This window comes from Aphelocoma coerulescens, chromosome 15 (assembly GCF_041296385.1).
Source record: "Aphelocoma coerulescens isolate FSJ_1873_10779 chromosome 15, UR_Acoe_1.0, whole genome shotgun sequence".
Classification (NCBI taxonomy): Eukaryota; Metazoa; Chordata; class Aves; order Passeriformes; family Corvidae; genus Aphelocoma; species Aphelocoma coerulescens.
In genome coordinates this window covers 5,882,119-5,903,426 of record NC_091029.1, presented here as the reverse complement: position 1 = coordinate 5,903,426, position 21,308 = coordinate 5,882,119, and the positions used below count along the sequence as shown (strand labels likewise).

At 42.5% G+C, this 21,308-nt stretch overlaps 1 protein-coding gene and 1 non-coding gene across 29 annotated transcripts in view; both read right to left on the bottom strand.

Annotated features, from left to right (window-relative positions):
- The window catches only part of EP400 (E1A binding protein p400), a 57,523-nt gene extending 36,516 nt beyond the window's left edge, over positions 1-21,007 (bottom strand). For 11 of the 28 annotated variants that reach the window (XM_069031173.1, XM_069031191.1, XM_069031194.1 and 8 more), the window contains exons 1-15: positions 20,484-21,007; positions 19,457-19,673; positions 17,558-17,721; positions 15,891-16,185; positions 15,230-15,365; positions 14,271-14,391; positions 13,781-13,904; positions 13,151-13,262; positions 12,601-12,808; positions 12,183-12,282; positions 10,829-11,716; positions 7,641-8,993; positions 1,744-1,834; positions 1,214-1,321; positions 136-515 (exon numbers count right to left, since the gene is read on the bottom strand). In XM_069031173.1, the coding sequence (XP_068887274.1) occupies positions 136-515; positions 1,214-1,321; positions 1,744-1,834; positions 7,641-8,963 (1,902 nt within the window). In that variant the 5' untranslated portion in view covers positions 8,964-8,993; positions 10,829-11,716; positions 12,183-12,282; ... (7 more) ...; positions 19,457-19,673; positions 20,484-21,007. The other 17 variants (XM_069031177.1, XM_069031180.1, XM_069031184.1 and 14 more) reach the window with 17 other exon arrangements.
- LOC138119500 (small nucleolar RNA SNORA49) lies at positions 14,454-14,592 on the bottom strand. The gene has a single exon (XR_011155525.1). It is a non-coding gene; the product is annotated as a small nucleolar RNA SNORA49 (small nucleolar RNA).
- Positions 21,008-21,308: the final 301 nt, after the last annotated feature.

The window sequence follows — 21,308 nt, the reverse complement described above, 5'->3', positions numbered from 1 at the left end:
AATAACAAACGTACACCTGCATTTCTACAAGGAAAAGATTTAAGTGTCCAGTGGAATTAAAAAACGAAGACAGCGTTCTTAGATTTTACTGGCCATGGAAACAAACACATTGCCACCCCACTAACACTCCCATACCTGCTGCTGTATCGTAGCTTGAGGCTGCGACACTTGGCTGGGCGCCTGTCCTTGCACGTGGATTGCTGGTGGCACCTGCTGCTGGAGCGGTGCTGCAAGCGGAGCGGCCGTCAAGGGCACACTTTGGGGCTGGATCTTCACCTGGATCTGTGGCTGGGCTGGAGGCTCCACGAGCTGTGGCTGCTGCTGGGGGAGCTGCAGGGTGGCCGGGAGCGACGCCATGGGGACGTTGGCGGGCTGCAGGCGCGCTGGCAGCTGCGGCGGCGGCGTGTGCAGGCTCGCCGCGTTCTGCACCGGAGGGCCCTTGGAGGGGTCGTACTGCTGCTGGCTCTGCTTCTGCCCCGTCAGCTGCACCGTCTGGGGAGTGGGAGGCATGCCACCTGCAGGGCAAGAGGAGACACGGCACAGATGAGATTAAAATGTCCAGTGCTCCCTGTTGATTGAAGGAGGAAATCAACTGCGAATAGAGTGGTTTTGTTACTTACTTTGCCACAAGACACCATCACTTGAAAATACCACATCACAATCACAAAATAAATCACCATTACAATAAACAACAAAGTAGTTCATGCACAGGACTGTAACTAAAATTTGGAGCACAGCAACTATAAAAGAGCATGTCATTATAGGTCTTCTAAATGTTGTATACTCAAAAAGAAGGACTGGTGAGCTAATGGAATTTAACCTAAAAAAACAGCATCAAGGCTAAATACTACTTGGTTCTTAACACATTCACTCTAACACGTATTCTAAAGCTTGGCATGACTAATGAATAAAAATTTGTCATGATGTTCCAATTAGGTGGTTTCCTTTTCATAAATCATTGGCTCAGTTCCAGAATTCTCAGATTGGCCATTTTGCATCAGCACCTGTGACGTATTTCCATGCCCACATGCACCTTTGGAGCCCGTCACTCAGCTCCTTAAACAAACCAGGCATTGCATACCAAGTATTAATTTACATGGAGAAGTGTGTGGTGGGACTAGGATCTTGGCAGGCCGGAAGCCCAAGTTTCTAGTCCCATCACCAACATCTCCTTGTTAAATTAATGTGCAACTGGCATGTGGTGACACAGTACCTTGTGCCGTTGGCATTAGCTGTTGAAGAGGAACTCCTGAAGCCACACCCGGGTGCTGAAAAACCATCCCATGACGGCCCACTTCAATTCGTGGTCTCTTAGACGAATCTGTGATATTCAAATTCCATTTATGGCATGGTATAATGGAATGGGTTCAATTTCACAAAGCAAACTACTACACATGATTCCAACATCAGCTCCGAAAGCTACGACTACTGTACATGTGTAGCATTTATGAAGAACATGTTCCAGGGGCAGAGTCCCTCTGACTTCAAGTTGGCCATCTCCAATCTTCTCAGCCAGAACAATCAACCTAACAATGTCTCCATGCCTGACAAATCCAAGCCTATCTACTGGGAGTGGAGTGCACTCTTCCCACAGCACCAGTCACAGCAGATAGTCCTAAGGATCTGGCGATTCCCAAGGTGAGGCAAAAATGTATTTCAACAGTTACAGAACAGTGGGCTCCAATCACTGTTTGGAAAGGAAAGAAAAGAGAACTGAAGTGGAATTGTGCCTGTGGAACATACCTGCTGGTGCAAGGGCCTGCTGCTGTCTCTTAAAAGCTTCAATCTCTAGGGTGCTCACAGTCCCCGTCCCTGGAGTCCCTGTATGCGTTTGCTACAGGGAAAAGAAAACAAATCACAGAAGTTCAATCTGCAGATGGTCTAACACCAGGACAGAATTTACATAGGGATCTAAGGAGGCCAGCACAGAACGAGTCCTTCAGAACAGCTGTACAACAAAGGAAACAAGACTCATTCAATATCTGCTATGAAGTTTTAGTTGCCCACAATGCGCAGATACTCTTCGTTGTGTTTAAATTTTACAGTGATGAAGTTGGTTATATATAATGCACACCTACATTTTGTTAAGTGATACCAAACTCAGGAAAATGGGATATGTAAAAAATAAACCTGCCCAGTATTTTTTGCTACTTTTTTTTTTAATTAATGGAAATTTTCATTAGTGTAGTACATCTGTGTGGAACATCAGTAACACACAAATTCATCCTCATCCTGAAAACAGTTTAAGCTTATTTGAGTCTCCACCACTTTCACTCTCATGATAGAGCTTTGTGAGAGTTACTGTTGAAATATTTCAGGAAAAAGCTGGGAAGATGGAATAAATAACCTCAGCCAAGTTACACAAGTTCCAGTTACAGGTTTCCAGATGCTGGACTTGTACCTGTTTGCACAGCTGGCAAAATGAGTTTCATTAATAAACTCAGTGAGGAGAAACAATATTGCCATAAGGCTAAGGTGATATAAGAGCTCATCAGAAATTACTATCCATTGTGTCTGAGGATAAACAGCACACAAACTATGAATTAACAAGCCTGGAAGAGCATTTTTGATACTGGGATGCAAAAGGAATCACTGGGCTCTGATTCAACAAGTTGGAATTTAGCTTCAGTAAGATTACACAGCACATTCAAACTTTTATTTTTAAATCACTACATTTAATACTGGCAATGATGGCAAGAACACATCCCAGAAAATCCTTCCAGCATCAAACACAGGTGACAGTCTCATGTACAGGATTACTGAAGCAAACAAATTTGTGTACATGACAATTTTCAGGCTCTTTGGGCCTCAGCATACTGGCAAGTACTTATTAATGTCCATCAGTGTCTGTGCAAGTCCAATTCCTTTCAATGAATTTCCAAGTCATTTTTAAATTCTCCTCAGTATTTGGCCATGTTGTATCAAATATTCTACTATGAAACTTAATATGAGAAAAATAAGGACTATCCCAAAAAACATCTTAAAAGATTCCATCAGAAAATACAAACACAGACTTTATGTATGGCAGTCTCTGCATCCTAGGAAATGAATTCATTTAGCACTCTAGTTCTCAAAGTGTAATTTTCTGAAGGTGAGAGCCTTAAACGTGTTGAGGTACAGTAAGGGTTTGCAAATGTGAAAAATTTTTAGGACAACATACAAAGACAGTAATTTCCCATAAGAGTCTTTTACTTTATTCACAGGTATTTTCTTCTCTGATTTTAACTGAAATTTTACCAATGTAAATTAAACCCATGGAGGTAAACACCAGCCTATATTGAAATAAATCACAGCAGTGACATCCTGCATCTTCAGTGCTTCACTGCATGGTATTAATAATCACAGCCAGCATCACCTACAATGACTGGGTTTCAAATGCTCCTTTTTGACCTGAATATATCTCATGCCCCTCAGACTCAATCAATAGCTATGAATTAATAACACTTAATCTCTTTGCTGCTCTGAGGGCATTTGTGGCCACTTCAGCAATACAGCTACAGCCTTAAGATATAAATTTGAGGTTTAAGAATCTCTGACTCATATTCATGGTTCACTGCCATTTCACACTCAATAGGGATTAAGTTTTCAAATATTTGTCTTCTCACAAGGCAGACATGCAGCGTATTTCAGGTCCAACAGCCAGTGTCTGGCAGAGCACCACAGACCTGGGCATTTACAGAATTTTCAAAATAAACCACAAGAACTGTTTTTGTAAATGCTACTGAATTGACTAACAAATTCAGTTTATGTCCCATTTGCATCAGATGCTTCTGAGACATCAGTTTAAGAAAGTACATTCTTCGAACTCCACATTAAATGCCATTTATTTCACCTGCACTCTCCCTCTGGATGACTGCATACTCACAGTTTCAGGCTGTATCTCTACTTTAGGATTTTTGACTGACATTTTCTTAAGAATGTGCCTCCCAGCTGTCTGCATTATCACCGTGTAATTTAGGTCAGACTCTTCAGAGAGCAGACATGTTACGTCTTTATAAATTGCAGTCACATACCACTAATATTAGACTAAAACTGCCCCAACTTTAATTAAAATAATGTAGCTCTCCTGAGGTCATGACTATGCAGCATGCACACAATAATCACTCTGAGTGCTGCGCTTATGCACTGGGATTTGAATGGTGATGCTGATTGGGACACATTATTTCTCCATAAACAGTTGCAAAAAGCAAGACTGATGGAAAGAAACACCACTTTCTGTTAGCAGTTTGTGCTAAAATGTCAGTGTCACACAGAGTTTTGTACGTTTTTAGCATAAACCAGTTTCTCTGAAACTGGTCTGAAATGGTACAACACCTTCAAAAGTATCACTGCTGCAGCTACAGCTTGATGATAACCCTAATCACTACAATAAATAACCTGATATAACATTAGCTATTTTAAACAGCTTAAATAAAGCCTGACTACCTAAGGAGACTTCCAAGACACGCCAGTACTGGCCATAAGGAAGAACCCTCAGTGCAATCCCCTTCACTACACAACTCCTTTGTACAGTATCACAGGGAACATCCCATTTGTTACACGCAGGAACACAACCCAGCTTGTGTTTCATTTAACTTCCCATTTCCCAAGCTAGATGAAGGCAGCACAGACTGTACAGCTGCTGTGGTACAGCAGAGTAATTCACAACACCTGCTGAGCATGTCATTGAGCTAAAAGGTAAATATTTTAGTTGCAGATGGAATTAGGGTATATTACTTCTCAGGGCATGTATGCGGTGATGTCAGAGTTGAAGGCAGCTGCATAAAACCACACTGAACCAAAAAGTTGCATTATCACTGATACACAAAAATTTTAACTGATGATCACATTTATTTCTTGACTTTCTTCAGCATTCCTCATGAAAAAAGAAAAAAAATGTTAAAAAGGACGTTTACAATAAAAATAAGCACTTCTGTTTCTTCTTCCCAACATTTACAGCAGAGCTAATGGAAAGCAGTCAATTATTTAAAACAAATTGTGTCAGAGGATTAGTAGTGTTATTTAACACATTTCAGGGAAGGCAAATCCAAAACCTTCTGTAGTCACATTTAAAACCTTTAATACATAAGGGGAAAAAAACAAAAAGAAAAGAATTTTAGAAGAAATCCACAATTACAATGCCACAGACAAAGAATCCATATTATCACTATGCAGAATGCACAAATGAACCAAATGCATTAGGGATACAAAAGACAAACAAACCAAAGTGAAAACATTCAAGCTGAAAGTTAATGCAATAAGCCAGCAACCTGGAGACAAAGCTTTAACTTCCTCAAGGCTTCAGTTATACTGATGCATTTGAAGACTGCAAAGGTTTTTTGGTTTTGTTTAGATGATAAGGGATGGGCTTTTGGGAAAATTCTAATTCATCTAAGAAATATCAAATCTGAATGAAGAAAAAAAATCTGGGATGAAACTACATTTTAGAACCATTGAAAAGTACCTGAAATGGTTGCTGCTGGGATGAAAAAGCAGCAGAAACATTTGGAGGAAGCTGGGTTGCTATAGCGACAGGAGTACCAGTCTGCCCATCCTTTCCTGTCACAACCTTTACCTGAGAGAAATATTTTGGGAAAAAAAAAAGAAGGGAGAATCATTTTCTTTTTAAAAGTTTTTCTTTTTTTTAACTGTTCAACACACTCCTTTGGTACTGATGGCACCTCACTGAAGAGGGGATAATAACTAAACCACCATCAGTGCAGCTTGCTTCGAGCACAGCCCATTTTTAGAGTTCTGTCTTACTTTTTATAGCAGAACAGAGCACAGTCTTGACTGTTTATTGTGACTTCTCATCACTGGAAATGTTTTCTTAAATCCAGTTAACATAAAAGTGTGGTTTAAATTTAATGATTGCTGCTGCTAACGGACAACAAATTAGCATGACAGACAGTTTGAACGTAAGAGAGCTTCAACATTTATTTAAGCAATGAGCACAGCCACCATTCACTCTCCCCTTGAATTCCCAAAGAGATCAACCTTCCAGGCAAGAGATGAAGCGTGTTGCTTTAGCAGAAAGTGATAAAGAGGGGGAGGGGGAAATAAAACAGAAGACGACAAAAAAATACAAAGAAAGAACATACTCAAAAGATGTCTTAATCTTTCAGAAGAATTCATCACTTGAGAACACATTAGGCTTTTGCTGTTGCACTCTGCAAAATTCTCCAGCAGTTACAGGGACAAGCAGCTTCCACAAACAAAAGAGGATCCACCACGAGAAGGCAGCGAAGTACAGCAAATTCTCAACCCGAAACACGGAGGGGTAGAGCCTCAACTCATTTAAAGTGTAGCAGCACCACTGACTTCAATGAACCTGTACAATTTACACCCACTAAAGATCCCTCCAAGTGTGCAGATGGTAGTTACAAATACCTGGTTATTTCAGCTGACAAACACGCAACCCAACAAGAACACCTAAACAATTTGACAAAACACAAACTAGGTGAAACAAAAATACTGAATATCCATTGTCAATAAATTACAGTAACAGGCTAGCTTTTATGTTACTATATAAAGAAATCATTCCTTCAAAATTGTCAATAACTGTCACAAGCAGAAATAAATCTTTCCTAACTAAGAAGTTTAGACAACAAAGCAATGAATAAAATAAACTTCAGCCATTATTCCATTAAAATTTCCCACAAATTCCAACTGAAGGTATGATTGCTAGTGATTCATACCTAAGAGTCATCAAATTTCACCGAAGGCACTCATTTCCAAAAGATATTCAAAGCAACACAAGGTTCTTTACATAGTATTGGTTCTTCTACAAACTGGCAACTACATATCCATAGATATTTTCACAAATTTTAGAGGATATTTATGAGTGCCAAGTGGTGCAGGGGCTGAAGTTCTATCTACCCTGCTGCAACCACTTGCTTGTGGGCAGGCTCTGCACCAGACCAGTGCTCCAGCACCCACGGATGGGTACAACTGTGCAGGAAAAGCTGCACAGCACCTGGTTGTGGCAAGCTTCTTTCAAGTTCTTTGCCATTAATAAACAGTGAATTCAAGCTAGTTAGCAATTTAAACCTTTGCATAAGGAACAAAGTGAACTTGTCAACGTCCAGTCTGTTAAGTGCTGGTTGTTAATCCTTTAGACAGCATCGAATACACAGAGCTCCAGGGCAGCCTAAATAACCTAAAGCATGTCTGTGGACCTTTACACATGTTCTCTCTCACTAATTAGAGTAATTCACACTTTCTGTTGGCTGCAGCAACACTGAACTTCAGTAACATCTATGGTTAGAAGTCAAACCTCTCGTAATGCTTTTGCTCATTCTTTTTTGTTTGTCCAAGTCTAGTTAAGTGAAATTCAAACTATAATTCCTAGTTATAACCATTCCAAGAGCTTAAAACTATTTCCACACTAATACCATCTTTGTGTGCAACTAGGACAGTGAAAGCTCCTTTCACTTCTCTATTCTTTTACTTTAAATCCCTAAGTCTAACAGCACACTCAAACTGACCCATCAAATCACACTATCCAGCAGAAGTTCATTCTCTCAGGCCAACTATTTTATGAAAAACTGCCATATTTCATCAAGAAAAAATTATTTTTCATGTGCTATCACATTTTTTAATACTCCACAATCCCAGTGCTACAACTTCATCTACGATTTTATTCCAAAAAAGTTTCTTACCTCATCATTGATGACCTCAGATTGCTCTTCCTCTTCTTCCTCCTCCAGATCCAAGTCATTTTGCCTCAGGTATGCTTGCAGAGGAACACAATGTTTCTTCTTAAAAGCTAAAAAGTCCATCATATTCCCTTGAAGATGTTGCAGGAAAAACAGTTCAATCAAACATTCTTTAAAAGTTTCCTTAAGAATTTCCATCTGCTTGTGGTGATGATCCAAACAGAGTTTTCTCATTTGAGCAGTTTCTTGGTTGGCAGGAGGAATCTCCTCCAACTTTTTAGGTTGTTTTTTCACTGCTGTGTTAGCTGTAGGAGTCAGAGGAAGACTCGACAGCCCCTGTGGCACAGTGGCCCGTGAAGGACTTGTGGGAGGAGGAGGTGATGTCATTCCAAACGCACTCGGTCCTCCAACTCCTGCTATCAATCCACCAGAAGTCCTGTCAAATCCAATGGGTCTGCTCAGCTGCTGCCCTTGAAGCACTTGCTGCTGCTGTTGCATAAGTTGCCCCTGGATAATATTGCTGATTTGGGGTGGCAAGCTCGTTGTTGTGATGTGGCCCGGGCTAGTCAAAGATTGCATATTTGCCCCGCTGGCCACGGGGCTCTGAGGCCCGAGGTGGTGGATGGTGCCCCCAGACTGCGAGTGAGGCTGCGAAAGCCTGCGCTCCCTCACCGTGGCAGGCGTCCCAGACGATGGAAGCTGCACTTGTGCAGCAGCTCCTTGAGCAATTTGTGCAATTCCCGGTCCTTCTTGGTACACAAAGTGCCCGCCGTTGGAAGGACTCAGGCTGATCTGTCTCACGAGCACGCTCGCATCCACAAATCCTCTGGTCGGGCTCTGGCTGCACATCCCCAGGCCAGGCCCGGGAGTGCCCGCCCGGACGTTGGGCAGCGTCTGCACCGGCACCGGGTTAGGCTGGGTGGGGCTCTGGGACTGCACTTGTTGAGGCAGTGGAGAGGTGACCTGGATGTACGAGGGGGATCCATGCTCAAAGCGCCTCTGCTGGGGGCTGAACTGAAAGCTCGGAGACGTCGGGTTGGGAAGCGGCAGTGGGGTGAGCGTTATCTGCTGGTTGCCCGAGGCCACCGGGCCCACGTTCTGCAGGGTGATGTTCACATTCTGCCCGGCCACCGGGCTCCGGCTCATGATAAACTGCTGGATTTGGTAACTGGGGGACTGCGGCGCAGAGGGACTTGCAGAAGGCGCAAAAGAGGCTGCGGGGGACTGGGGTAAATTTGCCTGTTGTTCTTCTCCCTCGCTGCCTGTGAAGGACCTGGATCTCTGGAGCTGGCGCTGGGCATTCTGAGGACCATTGCCATGGTGCATTCTCACTGATCTAAGGTTTTACAGTATGCTCTAAAGAAATACACAAAAACAGAAATTCAGGGAAGGTAAAAACTCTTCTGCAACTGAAACTATTTAGTTACAATTAGAAAGATTACCTTATTGTAAGGACTCTGTTATCCTGGTTTTGCAGTTACTTAAAATGATTCAAATTATCCAAAACCTCAGCACAACAAAGGCTCACTTAAATCCTCATAAATTTCTCCAGTTAATAACACTATTGAATAGTTTTATAAATGCTATGTTCCCCTTAGCTAGGTAGAATGACTTCAAAGAATAAAAAAATCCAAACAGGACTTTTACCCTTCCCATGGAACTTCAAGAAACGACAGTCTCCAGTATCAAAGACATCTACTCTTTTTTTTGGATTCATTATTCCCAGCACTTTGGTGTCTTTAACTCTTAATACAAAGTTCTTGTAAATATAACAGCTTAAAACATATAGTCCATTGTTTCAGCAGTAACCAAAAATATGAAAATGGACAGACTATTCAACTTTATTGTTCTAGCTACTGAAGGCCAAATCATCTAAATGTATGTAAAACTACTGTACTTGATACTTAACTTTCCCTTCTCCTTCCTTCAGAACACATAAAGAGATGAAAATTAACTAAATCTGCATTTTATTTAAAATGTTGTTTATTGAGTCAAACTACCCACAAATCCAAAAACGTTCTGGTTTTGTATTTCAATCACAGACAAACAAAAATTCCAATGACATGCACTGACAGGTAGATTCAGGGCTGGGATTCACACAGAAACAGCAGCAAGAGAAAACGAAACCTGATGGGGTTTTGCTCCTTTCAAAATCTCTCCTATTTTGAAAACAATACTTTCATTTTTAGCATTTCAGGCCAAACATACACAAACATGCTGCCACTCCTTTGCGTTCCTGACTTCAAGTTGGTCGCAAGTGGCAACAGGCAGCAGCACCCCGGGAAGCTCGGGATGCAGCGGGCGCTGCCGGCTCTCCCGCTCCTCCGCTGCCCAGGCAGGGAACACATCACAGCCCTCCGCTGCCCTGTCCTGCGCTATCTGCAGCAATCCGCCCAAGCCCTGGGGATGGAGATTTTCCCTTCCTTACACCGGGAAAGAGGCGACTGTCCGGGAAGGTGGAGCAAAGCAGCGCTGTCACACACGTGCCGGCAACGACAGGGGGGCCGAAAGCCCGGGAGCTGCCGTGCCGGGGGTCCTGGGAGCGCAGCCGGCACAGCGGCCCCTCCGCGCCGGTCCCGCCTCTCCCGCTCCGGGGCTCATCCCGGAGGGGCTCGCCTCTCCCACTGCCGGGAGCTCAAACCTAAGCGAGCTCGCTGAGCAGAGCGGGAAGGGGGAAAAACTGCACTCCCTACAGGCCCTTTTTCCAAAAGATTTAACAATACTGCAGTTCTTCGAGGTATTGTGGTTATTTCACAGCGCCGATACCAAATAATTAAGATTCAAACGATACCACCAGCAACAAGGTCTTATTATTTTAATTACTCGCACCTCACTAACACTTACGGCTCCAGTGAAAACACTTAATTAATTGCAGGCCGATAAGGGAGGTCCCGAAGCAGGGATCGCCTTTTGTGTGCGAGCAGGGCGGTGGGCCCGCCCGGGCCAGGGGCGAACCCCGGCCCCGCCGCCGCCGCCGCTCCGCGAGGACTCCCCCCGCCCGGGGCTCCCCCCGTCGGGGCCGCGCTCCCCCGGCCCGGCCCGGCCCTGCCCGTCCCGCGTCCCCCGCCTCGCGCCGGGCGGGCCCTTCCCTCCGCGGCCGCCCCCGGTGCGGCGGCGGGGCTGCCGGGGGCCGCGCGGGGCGGAGCGGGGCGCGCAGCCGGGCCCGGGCGGGCCCCGCGGGCCGCACTTACCGCGGGCGCCGCGGGTTCCATTCGCTGCGGGCAGGAAGCGCGGGCGGGGGCGCCGCTACCAGCGCCGGCAGGAGACAAACCGCGTCCCGCCGCGCCTGCGCCAACACCCACCGGCCGCACCGCGCCTGCGCCAGCGCCGCGCCTGCGCACAGCGGGGAGGCTGCCCGCGGGTCCTGTCGCGATAGGAACGGGGGCTAAGTTGTATTTATTGTAGTGAGGCAAGGGAGGGTAAGGACCGAGTGAAGGGTAGTTTATGTCCGCGCAGGGAGCGGGGCTGGCGCTTCTCTTCAAGATACGGTGTAAAAATCCACGCTTGCAGCTCGCGGGGCTTGTACTCCTCAGGACAGGAGAGACTGGGAGCGCCTGGAGCGGGGCCAGCCGAGGGAAACAAAGGTGATGGGGGGGCTGGAGCATCTCTCTTACGGGGAAAGGCTGAAGGAGCTGGGGCTATTCTGCCTCGAGACGAGGCAGCTGAGAGGGGACTCCAGCCCTGTCTGTCAGTGCCTGCAGGGAGGCTCAGAGCACGGACATCTTAAAGCTTTTCTTTACATCAGCACGAGCACGGATCTGATTCTTGGATAGTAAACACACTATTTTACCTTAAGGCTAAAGGTCATCACAGAGCCTTTGACAAGAGAAAGGCCCCGCGAAATACATTCACGCTTAAGAGAAAAAAATTTCACCAATCAGGCCACCAAAGTGATTTACTGTTAAATCTGGGAAAAATTATTGACAGTAGAATTAAACCTACAGAAACCTATTTGAGGAACTTCTTTTTCTAGTAGTCATTGTCATCAACTCAAAGTGATTCATATAGATTTGAGTATGCTCAGAATTCTGGTCTTTAGCATAGGCTTGTCTAACACGAAGAGGATGACCACCTGTGTTCTGGAATAAATACAAATACAAAGTGAAGGCTTAGGTACCAAAAATACATAATCAAAAATGCCCTGTCTCAAAATTCATAGTTATCAATAGTCTTGACTGAAGACAATTCATATCCTGCCACTTAAAAGTTAAAATAAACAGCTCCCCTCCCTTACTTTTAACATACTGGTAGAGCAAAATGATACATCCAAGGTAATATTGTCATAACATTGGGGAAATTTATATTCCTAAGCATATGGAAATGTAATAAATAAAAGCTATATTAGTCATGTTGTCAGGAAAAGGTATTTACTAACATTTGCTTGTGTACCAAGCTATTCAAAATTCTAAAACATAGTTATGTTTCTGCTTAGAAACACTCATGTAAGTACTGTAACAGCAATGAGGAATTTAAAAAATTAATAAATAAAAGACCCCAGAAGCCCCCAAGTCCTCACAATGCAAGCATGTTTCAACTTAAACTCACCTTTCCCTCTGGACCTGCAATGGTTCTTATGTAACGATTTTGCTTTGGAGAGTGATAAACAGTTACAAGAGTTAACCACATCTCTGACATGATCCAAGACCTTTAAGAAAAAAATGCAAATACCTGGCAAAGCACAGGACTGTAAAACAGTTTTACAACACAAGATACAATTTGGTTCAAAGCATTTCACAACCCTCAAGAGAACATTTGGTAACTTAAATATTTGTTTCAGAACCAGAACAGATCTATCAACAAGCTCACATTACCTGCCATGAGTGTTTCAGTATTTAAATTTGCACAGAACTGTTTGATGTAAATGGACCGAAAACAAGGTACTTTACAGAAGCCACTTGATGTACAGGAAAGTAAATACCAAATTTTTCTAAAGGTTTACATAAAACAAGAGAAATCCCCATACCTGGTCCACCAAGCTGGCCAGCTGTTCTAACTGAGTAGGAGCCATGGTGTTTCCTGTGTCATACAACTCTCAATCTACATCATTTCTAAGCTCAGACAGTTTCTCTTACAGAATCCTCTTTTCCATATGCAGAGCAAAGAACCTCATGGAAACATGTTTTGAAGTATTCAATAAGATAAGATGTGATGTCAAAAAATTTTTAGTCATCCTAAAATCAAGTTTAGAAAAGTCAGATTGCAGATGTATTTGACACCTTTTGCTGCAGGAGCTGTTGCTTTTGATTGATTAAAACAATGTCATTAAAGGGTAACATCATCATTGGAACAAGCAAAGGTTTATTACTAGATATTGTTACCTTCTGATTTTCTACATGAGCTGACAGTTCAGGATTTCTACTGAATTTAACTGTGAACATGTATCACTGGTTCCCAAACAAGCCTAGAAACAAATACACCACTACCTGTTCAAAATTCTGACTCAGATCAAGTAAAACACTTATTTTTTATGTATCATTAAATAACAACTGCTCACATTCTTAATGTTACAGTACCTGAGACAAAAAGTCTGTGGAACAATCGCCTCAGTGAGCAGCCAGTTCTTGAATCAGATGTTTAATACTCTTTTTCAACAGCCTCTCTTCAACAGAATTACCACTTACAAGCCTGCAAGACAAAGAAACCCATTACATTCCTTGTGCTCTCAGGACATCCTTCCAAGAAAAGAAACAGTCACTCAGGAGAAGCTTTCAAGTACATCTTAGAACTACACAAACAGCATCTCATCACTGGTGGATCTGAAATCCAGTGATAATCAAGAATGACATTTCTTGTTTATCAAGAGCTGAAAACACCCACGTTTATTTTGGCTGTCCTAACACAGAAGCCCAGATGGTTTCTTAGATGGAAGTGGGAGGGAAAGACACGAACAGAAGAGGCAGTGTGGAAAGGACATGATTTTCATTTTCCCTCTAGTCTGAAGGGAAGAAGTATTACATAATCTTTGAAGGGATCTTAAAAGACCAAGTTACTTAAACTAGAAGGATGACCTCAACCCAAAATCATCAACCTTGAAGAGGTTTCACCCCAAACCATCTTCTCTCTATTTTTGATTTTAATACAGTAATAATACAGTAACTAAAACAAAACAGTAACCAGTAACTATTTCTTAGCATGAAAGTCACCTGGATAGGTGGATATCTCTGCCTGTTGCAATTTTGTCACACCATCCCTTACTCTTTGTGTCCATCAGCAGATCTAAATCAATGTCACAGAAGACAACAATAATCACATCTGTGTGACTGACACCTGTGGAAGGAGTGGGGGAAGAAAGGACGGCACAGAAGAATCACTTGCCTTGGTTGAAGTTTTTAATGAATTCCTAAAATGGGGAAACAAGCAACTTAGGTACAAATTCACATTAATAAAGGATACATCTCTAAATAAACTCTTTTTAACAGAGTGAGAAGGTTGGAAAAACTGCTTTCTTGTTACTTCCCCAACCTACATTAAGCATGCAAACATTTTAGGTTATCTGACTGCCCACATTACAGATCTACACAATTCATAATTAATCTGTCTACCATTAAAGCTATTAATTTATGGAGCAGTCAGCTAGATAAAAATCTAAAGATCTATTACAGTAATAACATCATGTCCTATGACTAAGCACACCTGAGTTGTTATTCCTGTAGCACTCCATCATTTTTCTTGTCTGTTGTCTAATCAAATTCCTTCTGTTGTGCTGCCTTGTGTTGCTTTAAGGCAAAGTATTCTTTTATGTTTTATACTGCATCTGACAGAAAGCATAACAATGCAGTTTGGAGTAAAAAATAAGAAAAACTTAACTATATTGTTAATGTGTGCTCAAATTGTAGGCCCCAGAGGATACAGAGAATCTTACTGGGGAGGGAAAGGAGCATACTTTCAATTTATCCTCAGGCAATGCCAGGGCACTCTATGAAAAACAGAAGCCCCTGGAGTAAGGCTGAGGAACTGCCAACATAAAAACACCAACCACACTTAAAGTACTAACAATGTAAATAGCTACAGATAATGAAAGCAAAAACAATTAATCAAATGGCTATTGTGAAATAAAACATCTGCATTTGAAGCACAAATTGCTCATAAATGTAGGATAACTAGTGGCATACTCCTTGGAAACACCCTAGATGCCTCATCAAATAGTAATATGACTGACATATTTCATATATAATTACATATTTGTGCTGCAGCTACATACATAATTTGCTTCAATAAGTAAGGAAATTATGCAAATGAATCTTGCAAATGTATTAGACTTTCCTTTAGCATTTTCCCTCACACTATGAGCATCTCTTCACTCCTAGCTTGAGTAAGAGATCCTCTTACCAGATAATGCCAGCTGTGAGCACCACTCACTAACTCACATGAGGAAATGGAAGTCCAGGAAAAGCTCCAGGATGTCGAGCATTGCAATCACCTGTGTCAAAATCAGTACCCCCCTCTCCCTCCACTTTCAGCTTCCAAAGTAGGCCAGCCAGAGTTTCCAGCTTGCCTAGTTAAGAAAGGAGAACCTGAAGGTTCTGCAGGTCACACTCACAATTAGAGAAAGCCCCTGCACACAGGTGTAGCCAGTGGTGGGTGTTTAATACCTGAGTCATGCTGCACCATCTCTGTTCCTTGAGACTGAACTGCAAGAGTTTCATTCCATGGGTACATGGGTAAGGAGGATTTGCTCCATGTAAACATAGAGGAGCAACAGCTACAGCTGGAAACACACATAGATCTCTGCAAAACAAATCAAAACTTCATTATACTAAGTTTTAACTGCTTGGGCTATTAACTATTCAAAACCAGTAATATTTGCAAAGCAGCACAAAGCACCTGGCTAAATGTAATAGAAAGTAAATCAGGACATGAAGTTTTAAATTGACATCAAGTAAATGCAAAAACACTGAAAAGGAAATTGCCACTATCCCTAAAGTTACCAAGATAAGCTTACTACACTTCCTACTTTTTTTTTTGTCAGTTTTAACACAACAAATATAAGATATGTCAAAATAAAGTGGAATTGTTATATAACTAACAACAGTTGCCATGGAACTACTGAGAGTTTCAGATCCTAGAACAATCCAAAATTATACATCTGAGATGCAAATAGGTTCAGCATAAAGGAATGTAGCCTGCAAAAAGGATAAAACAGCTTATCTAGCATTTAGCATTTTACAGTTGTTCACCTAAATACCCTGTTCAGAGGGTACCACACACCCATCAAATCCATGCAAAGACTGCACATGGATTTGTCTCAATTACCAGGTCATAACATCCTTCAGGGCAATCTGTTGCTGCTTCAGTGTCAAAATGAGCTCCTGCAATGGATCCTTAGAACCTCTGAAGTGCTGGAACATGGAAGGCAATTTGCAAAGCCAGTCCAGCACCACTTGTTAATCCTGGCAGAACAATGCTGAGAGATTTTTCTTTCACTGATCCAAGAGCAAGTTTCCAACAGGTCTCTGCCATACAGGGGGGTTCTGGAACAACGATGCTCATTCCAGAAGTATAGTTTGTCCAGGTGTTCCTTTAGTTGTCTTTTTTCTTCCGGGATATCCTATAAATTCAAAATTCTTTTCTGAATCTATTGTGACCAGATAAAGCTTATGCAAAAAACAAAGTCGAAAATAAGGATAATTTAATTCATGCAAGAATTCTATGAATGACTATGAAAAGAGAAGAGAGCAGGAGAAAAGCTGACACTTGTGATACAAGGACAAATGTTAGCTTTGGTATTGTGATGAAAAATAAATCTGCTTTCCTGCTCTATGCCTACTGGCAAAAATATTATTTTTAGTGAGTAATCTGAGCTGAAAGAGGTACCCAGCTGAAGAGCATATGGCAGGAGGGATTCTGCTTCTCTCAACATGCAGAAGAAACACACTATACTGTAAAATTCAAGTACACCAAATGCTCTGGTGCTCCAGTCATCTCTGAAGGATTACATGGAAGGGGCATAACAGAACTCCCATATCCCCTAATCATCTTCGGAGCCTGGAGACAGCAAGAGAACTCCCCAAAAGATGCTAATAAGGGTCAAACCTCTTAACAGAGCAAAGCCTTACTTATGGGTATGGTTTCAAAAACACTGCAGTTGTAAGAGCTGACTTCACAGTAACTATTTTGTGCACATTATTTCCAGGAACCCAAAGATGTCTAAACAGCAAAAGGATGAGTTCTTTTTCTGTTTTACATATATACTTCAGCTATCACTTTAAATTCCTTAATTACATTAACTGCCAAAGCTCCCTTCTGGCAGAAGGGCCTAATAACACTAGTGCAGGACATCCTCCTTGTCACCTGTCACAGCCACGTGTCACACAATCTGTCTTGGGCTTCATTAACCATACTCTGCTTACATCAGGCTAATTTATTGTAAGATTTAACTCTACATTGCTCTACAGCAGAATTACATTTGCTCCAAGACTCAAAACTGGACCCTCCCAACTTCTCCTCTGAGGGAAGACTCAAGAGCAAAAAACAAACAAGCTCAAAATTTAACATCTTTTCCTCCCCCTGCCCTCCCCTCTGCCCCCCAAAAATCTTCTTCAAGTGTTTTGCAAGTACATCTTAAAATTAACTAGAAGGAGAAGATTTAATTATTCTGCTTAGGAAACTCTACCCCAGAAGTAATTTTCAGTGTTTGATCAAAACCACAAGTGACTTCAACTCTTGAGCGTGGCAGGAAGGATCAAAACTGAGCCTTCATAAATGAAAACAACTATTAAGGAATAAGAAGCCCTCCTCTTTCCCTTGGAAGACTGCCATACAGTCTTTGGCAGTGATCAGTTTGGAAAAAAAGGATAACAAGAGAAACAAATAATTCTGAACGAACCCTCTCAGTCCTCACAAATATGACCTCTTTTCACCTGTTACTTAAAAAAAAAAAAATTAATAAAAAATAAATCAATCACCTGAACACTACATACCTATTTAGTTTGAGCTTCCCTGGCTTAAGTCTGGATGATCAAGGGGAGCAGCAGATCTCTTCAATAAACTTCCCAGTTAGCTTCAGTTTTGGCAGCATTTGTGCTTTGTAGCAAGTAATTTGGTTTTCCATTCCAATCACATCAAAGAGAGACCAGTCTGTGTGCTTAAGTTATGGTAAAAGAAAAAAAAAAAAACCACCACCAAGTAAAGAAATATTTTATTACTATTCAGCTGCAGTTAAAAGAAATAATGGTAATAATACCACAGTATCTGAGAATGTTTAAAAAGCTCACAGCTGATGGCAGAATTAAAGTGGAAGGTGGAAGAGCCAGGTGTCATGTGACTTTGCAGAGGGCAGCTGTCGTTACTTTAAAAGGTTCCAACAACCCCCACCATGGAAATAGAGCATTATGCTCATGTTACCAGGAGTCACAAACAGGGCAGCACCCTCAAATGGCAAGCTCTGCACTTAATTCAATGCTTCTAATTAAAACATTTGCCTTTGTAGAACTGGCATTCCAGACCCATCTATTCTCACCTTGACACATTAACCCTAAAATCAAACCATTAAATTATTTTAAGGTTTTACTCAATTCTATCTAAAAAGCATATTTCTAAAGAAAGAAAATAATTACAATCCCTTTAGGAGTACTGTTTAAAGTTTATAAACAGTGCAGAGGCAACCCCAAACTCACAGATTCTCAGTGATCATATCCTAACCATGAAAATGCTGCCTATCCTTTTCTGGTTGAAAATATCAATTTCACATTACTCTCTTGGCAGTTACCACCTTTCATCTTCTTTCTTGAAAAAAAATCAGTTGCCATGCACTGCATTTCTTCCAAAAAGATAATCATGGTGTGATTTGTGCTGTGGGACCTCATGCAGTTTGTTTCAGAGACCATAAACCTTCTTTCCTCAGTGCTGCTATTCACTGAAGAATTCCATTTTCCTTTAAGTAAACATAATTAAACGTGTTTCCTACTGCACAAGACAAAACCAAGACACTGTGAAAAATGTTAAAATGTTACATGGATAATCAATAGAAATGATTATTCAGTCCTTGGAAACATTCCACGGTGTCTGAAGTTGCACCTTATTAAAAGATAATGAATAATGCATTTTGTGCAGCTTTATGTAAAGTCTCTGAGGACTTTGTGAGGCAGCAGTAATAGGAAAAATCAGTAGAGAAGCTTGGGATGCAGTGGTACTCAATCCTGAGAACTTTTGTTTTTTCTCCTAAAATATAGCACCCCTAGATCTCATCAGAAGGGCAGGGCTGGTTCAGTGAGAAATTTCACAGAATTTAAATACTCTGCCTGATGGCAGATGGCCAAAATTCTCTAAAAAGTTCATATAAAAATATATTCAGTTTCTGGCATTTTTATTAACACATGTAAGCATCCTGCAACTGCTGGCAAGTCAGCACAAGCAGCACAAATTTTCATTGTCATTCTCCCCTCCCCCCCTTATTCTAAAACAGCCCATGAAAATTTAAAATCATGGATTCTGTTTAATTAAATCTCCTTCTAGGATTTCATTACAAGAACAAGTGCTACTTCCCTAGAGAACATATCTGATTCTTTCTCACCCCTTTCCTTTCTTCAAGAAAAATCATGTATATGTGCAGCACTAATTAAAACCAAATGAGAGACACAGGTATCCACAGAGCATTCTAAATTTAGATGAACACAAAGTTTTATTGTAAAGAACGATTCATACCCAGCTGAGCTATCTGAAGCAAATTATCAGGCTTGGCAAAGTCATCTGCAAGAACTACTGGAATTATTTGCTCCTTGCTCCCCAGGTTGAAGTAAAAGTTTCTGCCCTCCACAAAGTCTCCACACAAAACACAAAGGTCAACATTCCCCATGCAAGCTAAGATACAAATGTGATACCTGTTGTGGTGAGGGAACTGGAGCTGGGACCACAAGAACATGGCTCTCATCCCAGCCTGCTGGTTGTACCTGCTGAAGCAGAGCTGGGTTCCTGCTGTGTGGACCAGGTAAGGAATTAAGCAAACTTGACAAATTTGGTCCATTTTGCTGTTGGTTTTCCTCCTAGCTCATCTGCTGAGCCACTTGAAGGACAGGAGGCATTCCACCTGCAGAGAGACTTTTAAAAATTGCAATTTCAGTAAAGAAAACAGTGAAATGACAAAGAGAACCAAAGAAAGTGGCCATACAGCCTGTAAAATAGCTCGTGAAATCAACTTTCCACCACACCCCAATACACCTGTCTGAAAGCTCTGAAGATGTGACTCAATCAGCATGCCAGTCTAGGATGTACTTATCCACTCTTCAACCTGACAAGATCTTTGCTAACAACATCCTGCAGAAAGCTGACAACTACACAACCAATCTCTATCAGGGTATCAAATGACCAAAAGGGAAAAATTTCATGCAACAACATTAATTAAGGAAAGCAACAAATTAGGCTCAGAGGGTACAAATTTAAACCCAATGCATGGAAAATGAGATGTGCAGCACTTATTAGGATCTCTAAGAGTTTCTCCAGAGGGTTTTTAGAACATTTAACAATTGGTATTAGATATAAGGCTACAATTACAGAAAAGCTCATTAAAGCAATTATCTTTAATTACAAAGCTTAAAACTTACACTTAATCATAAGTCATTAATATATGCACTAGATGTACCAGCATTATTTTAAAGTTCGTGACTTTTTTTTTTAATTGCTGTCAGAACTAATTATGAGTCTCTTTGTGAAGTACTATTTTGGAACTGAAATAAAGTTAACCTAATAAAGTATCTCGTTATCAATAAAACGGTGCATTGGACTACCACTTCCAAAGCTCTATCCACTCTTACCTCCGATTTAAATTTTACATTCACTTTATTTTGCTATGGAATGGGTTTTATGGTTGCAGATTTGCTTCCTGCACAACTCTAAAGGGAGTTGACTGACCTTTTAACCCAAACTAACCACTTGAATTCTTTTATCATCCCAACAGATTTTTCCAGTTGCTTTATCTCTAGCAGTCAGACACGGAGAGTTCCTGCAGCACATCCTGAGTCTGGACTGGGCATGTTTGTACTTTGAAGAAGATGCAGGATGGTCAAGCTTTAGGCTTTCTCCATCCCACGGACTCATGGGCTGCAGTCACGGAGAGAGGCCGGTTCTGTCACACGCACGGGAGATGACGGAAGCTGTGACAGGAGGGTGATGTCTGGTGTCACTCCTCCCAGGTCCAGAGCTCCCGTTTCCTAAAGCAGAGGGGCGGGATGGTCCATGCTGTAAAGGACATTACAGCCCGGTACGCGGGCTATCAGCGCTGCCTGGGCACAGAGCAGGCGCTAACGCGGGGCTCGGCAGCGCCGGCAGCGCGGTGCCCTGGCCCCTCTCATCGCCGCGTGTCCCGTTTCTCCGCACCGCCACGAACCTTCCGCCACCGACGGATGTGCCCTGTCCCCGCTCCGCACTGCCCCGTGCCACCCCCGCACACCATGTACCACCCCCATAGCGTCCCCGCACCATCCCCGCACACTCTGACCCGCTCTGCACACCCCTACCATGCCCGCACACCCCTACCACCCCCGCACACTGACCCGCTCCGCACACCCCTACCATGCCCGCACACCCCGTGCCACCCCCGCACACTCTGACCCGCTTTGCACACCCCGACCCGCTCTGCACACCCCGGCCCGCTCCGCACACCCTGTGCCACCCCCGCACACTGACCCGCTCCGCACACCCCTACCATCCCCGCACACCCCGTGCCACCCCCGCACA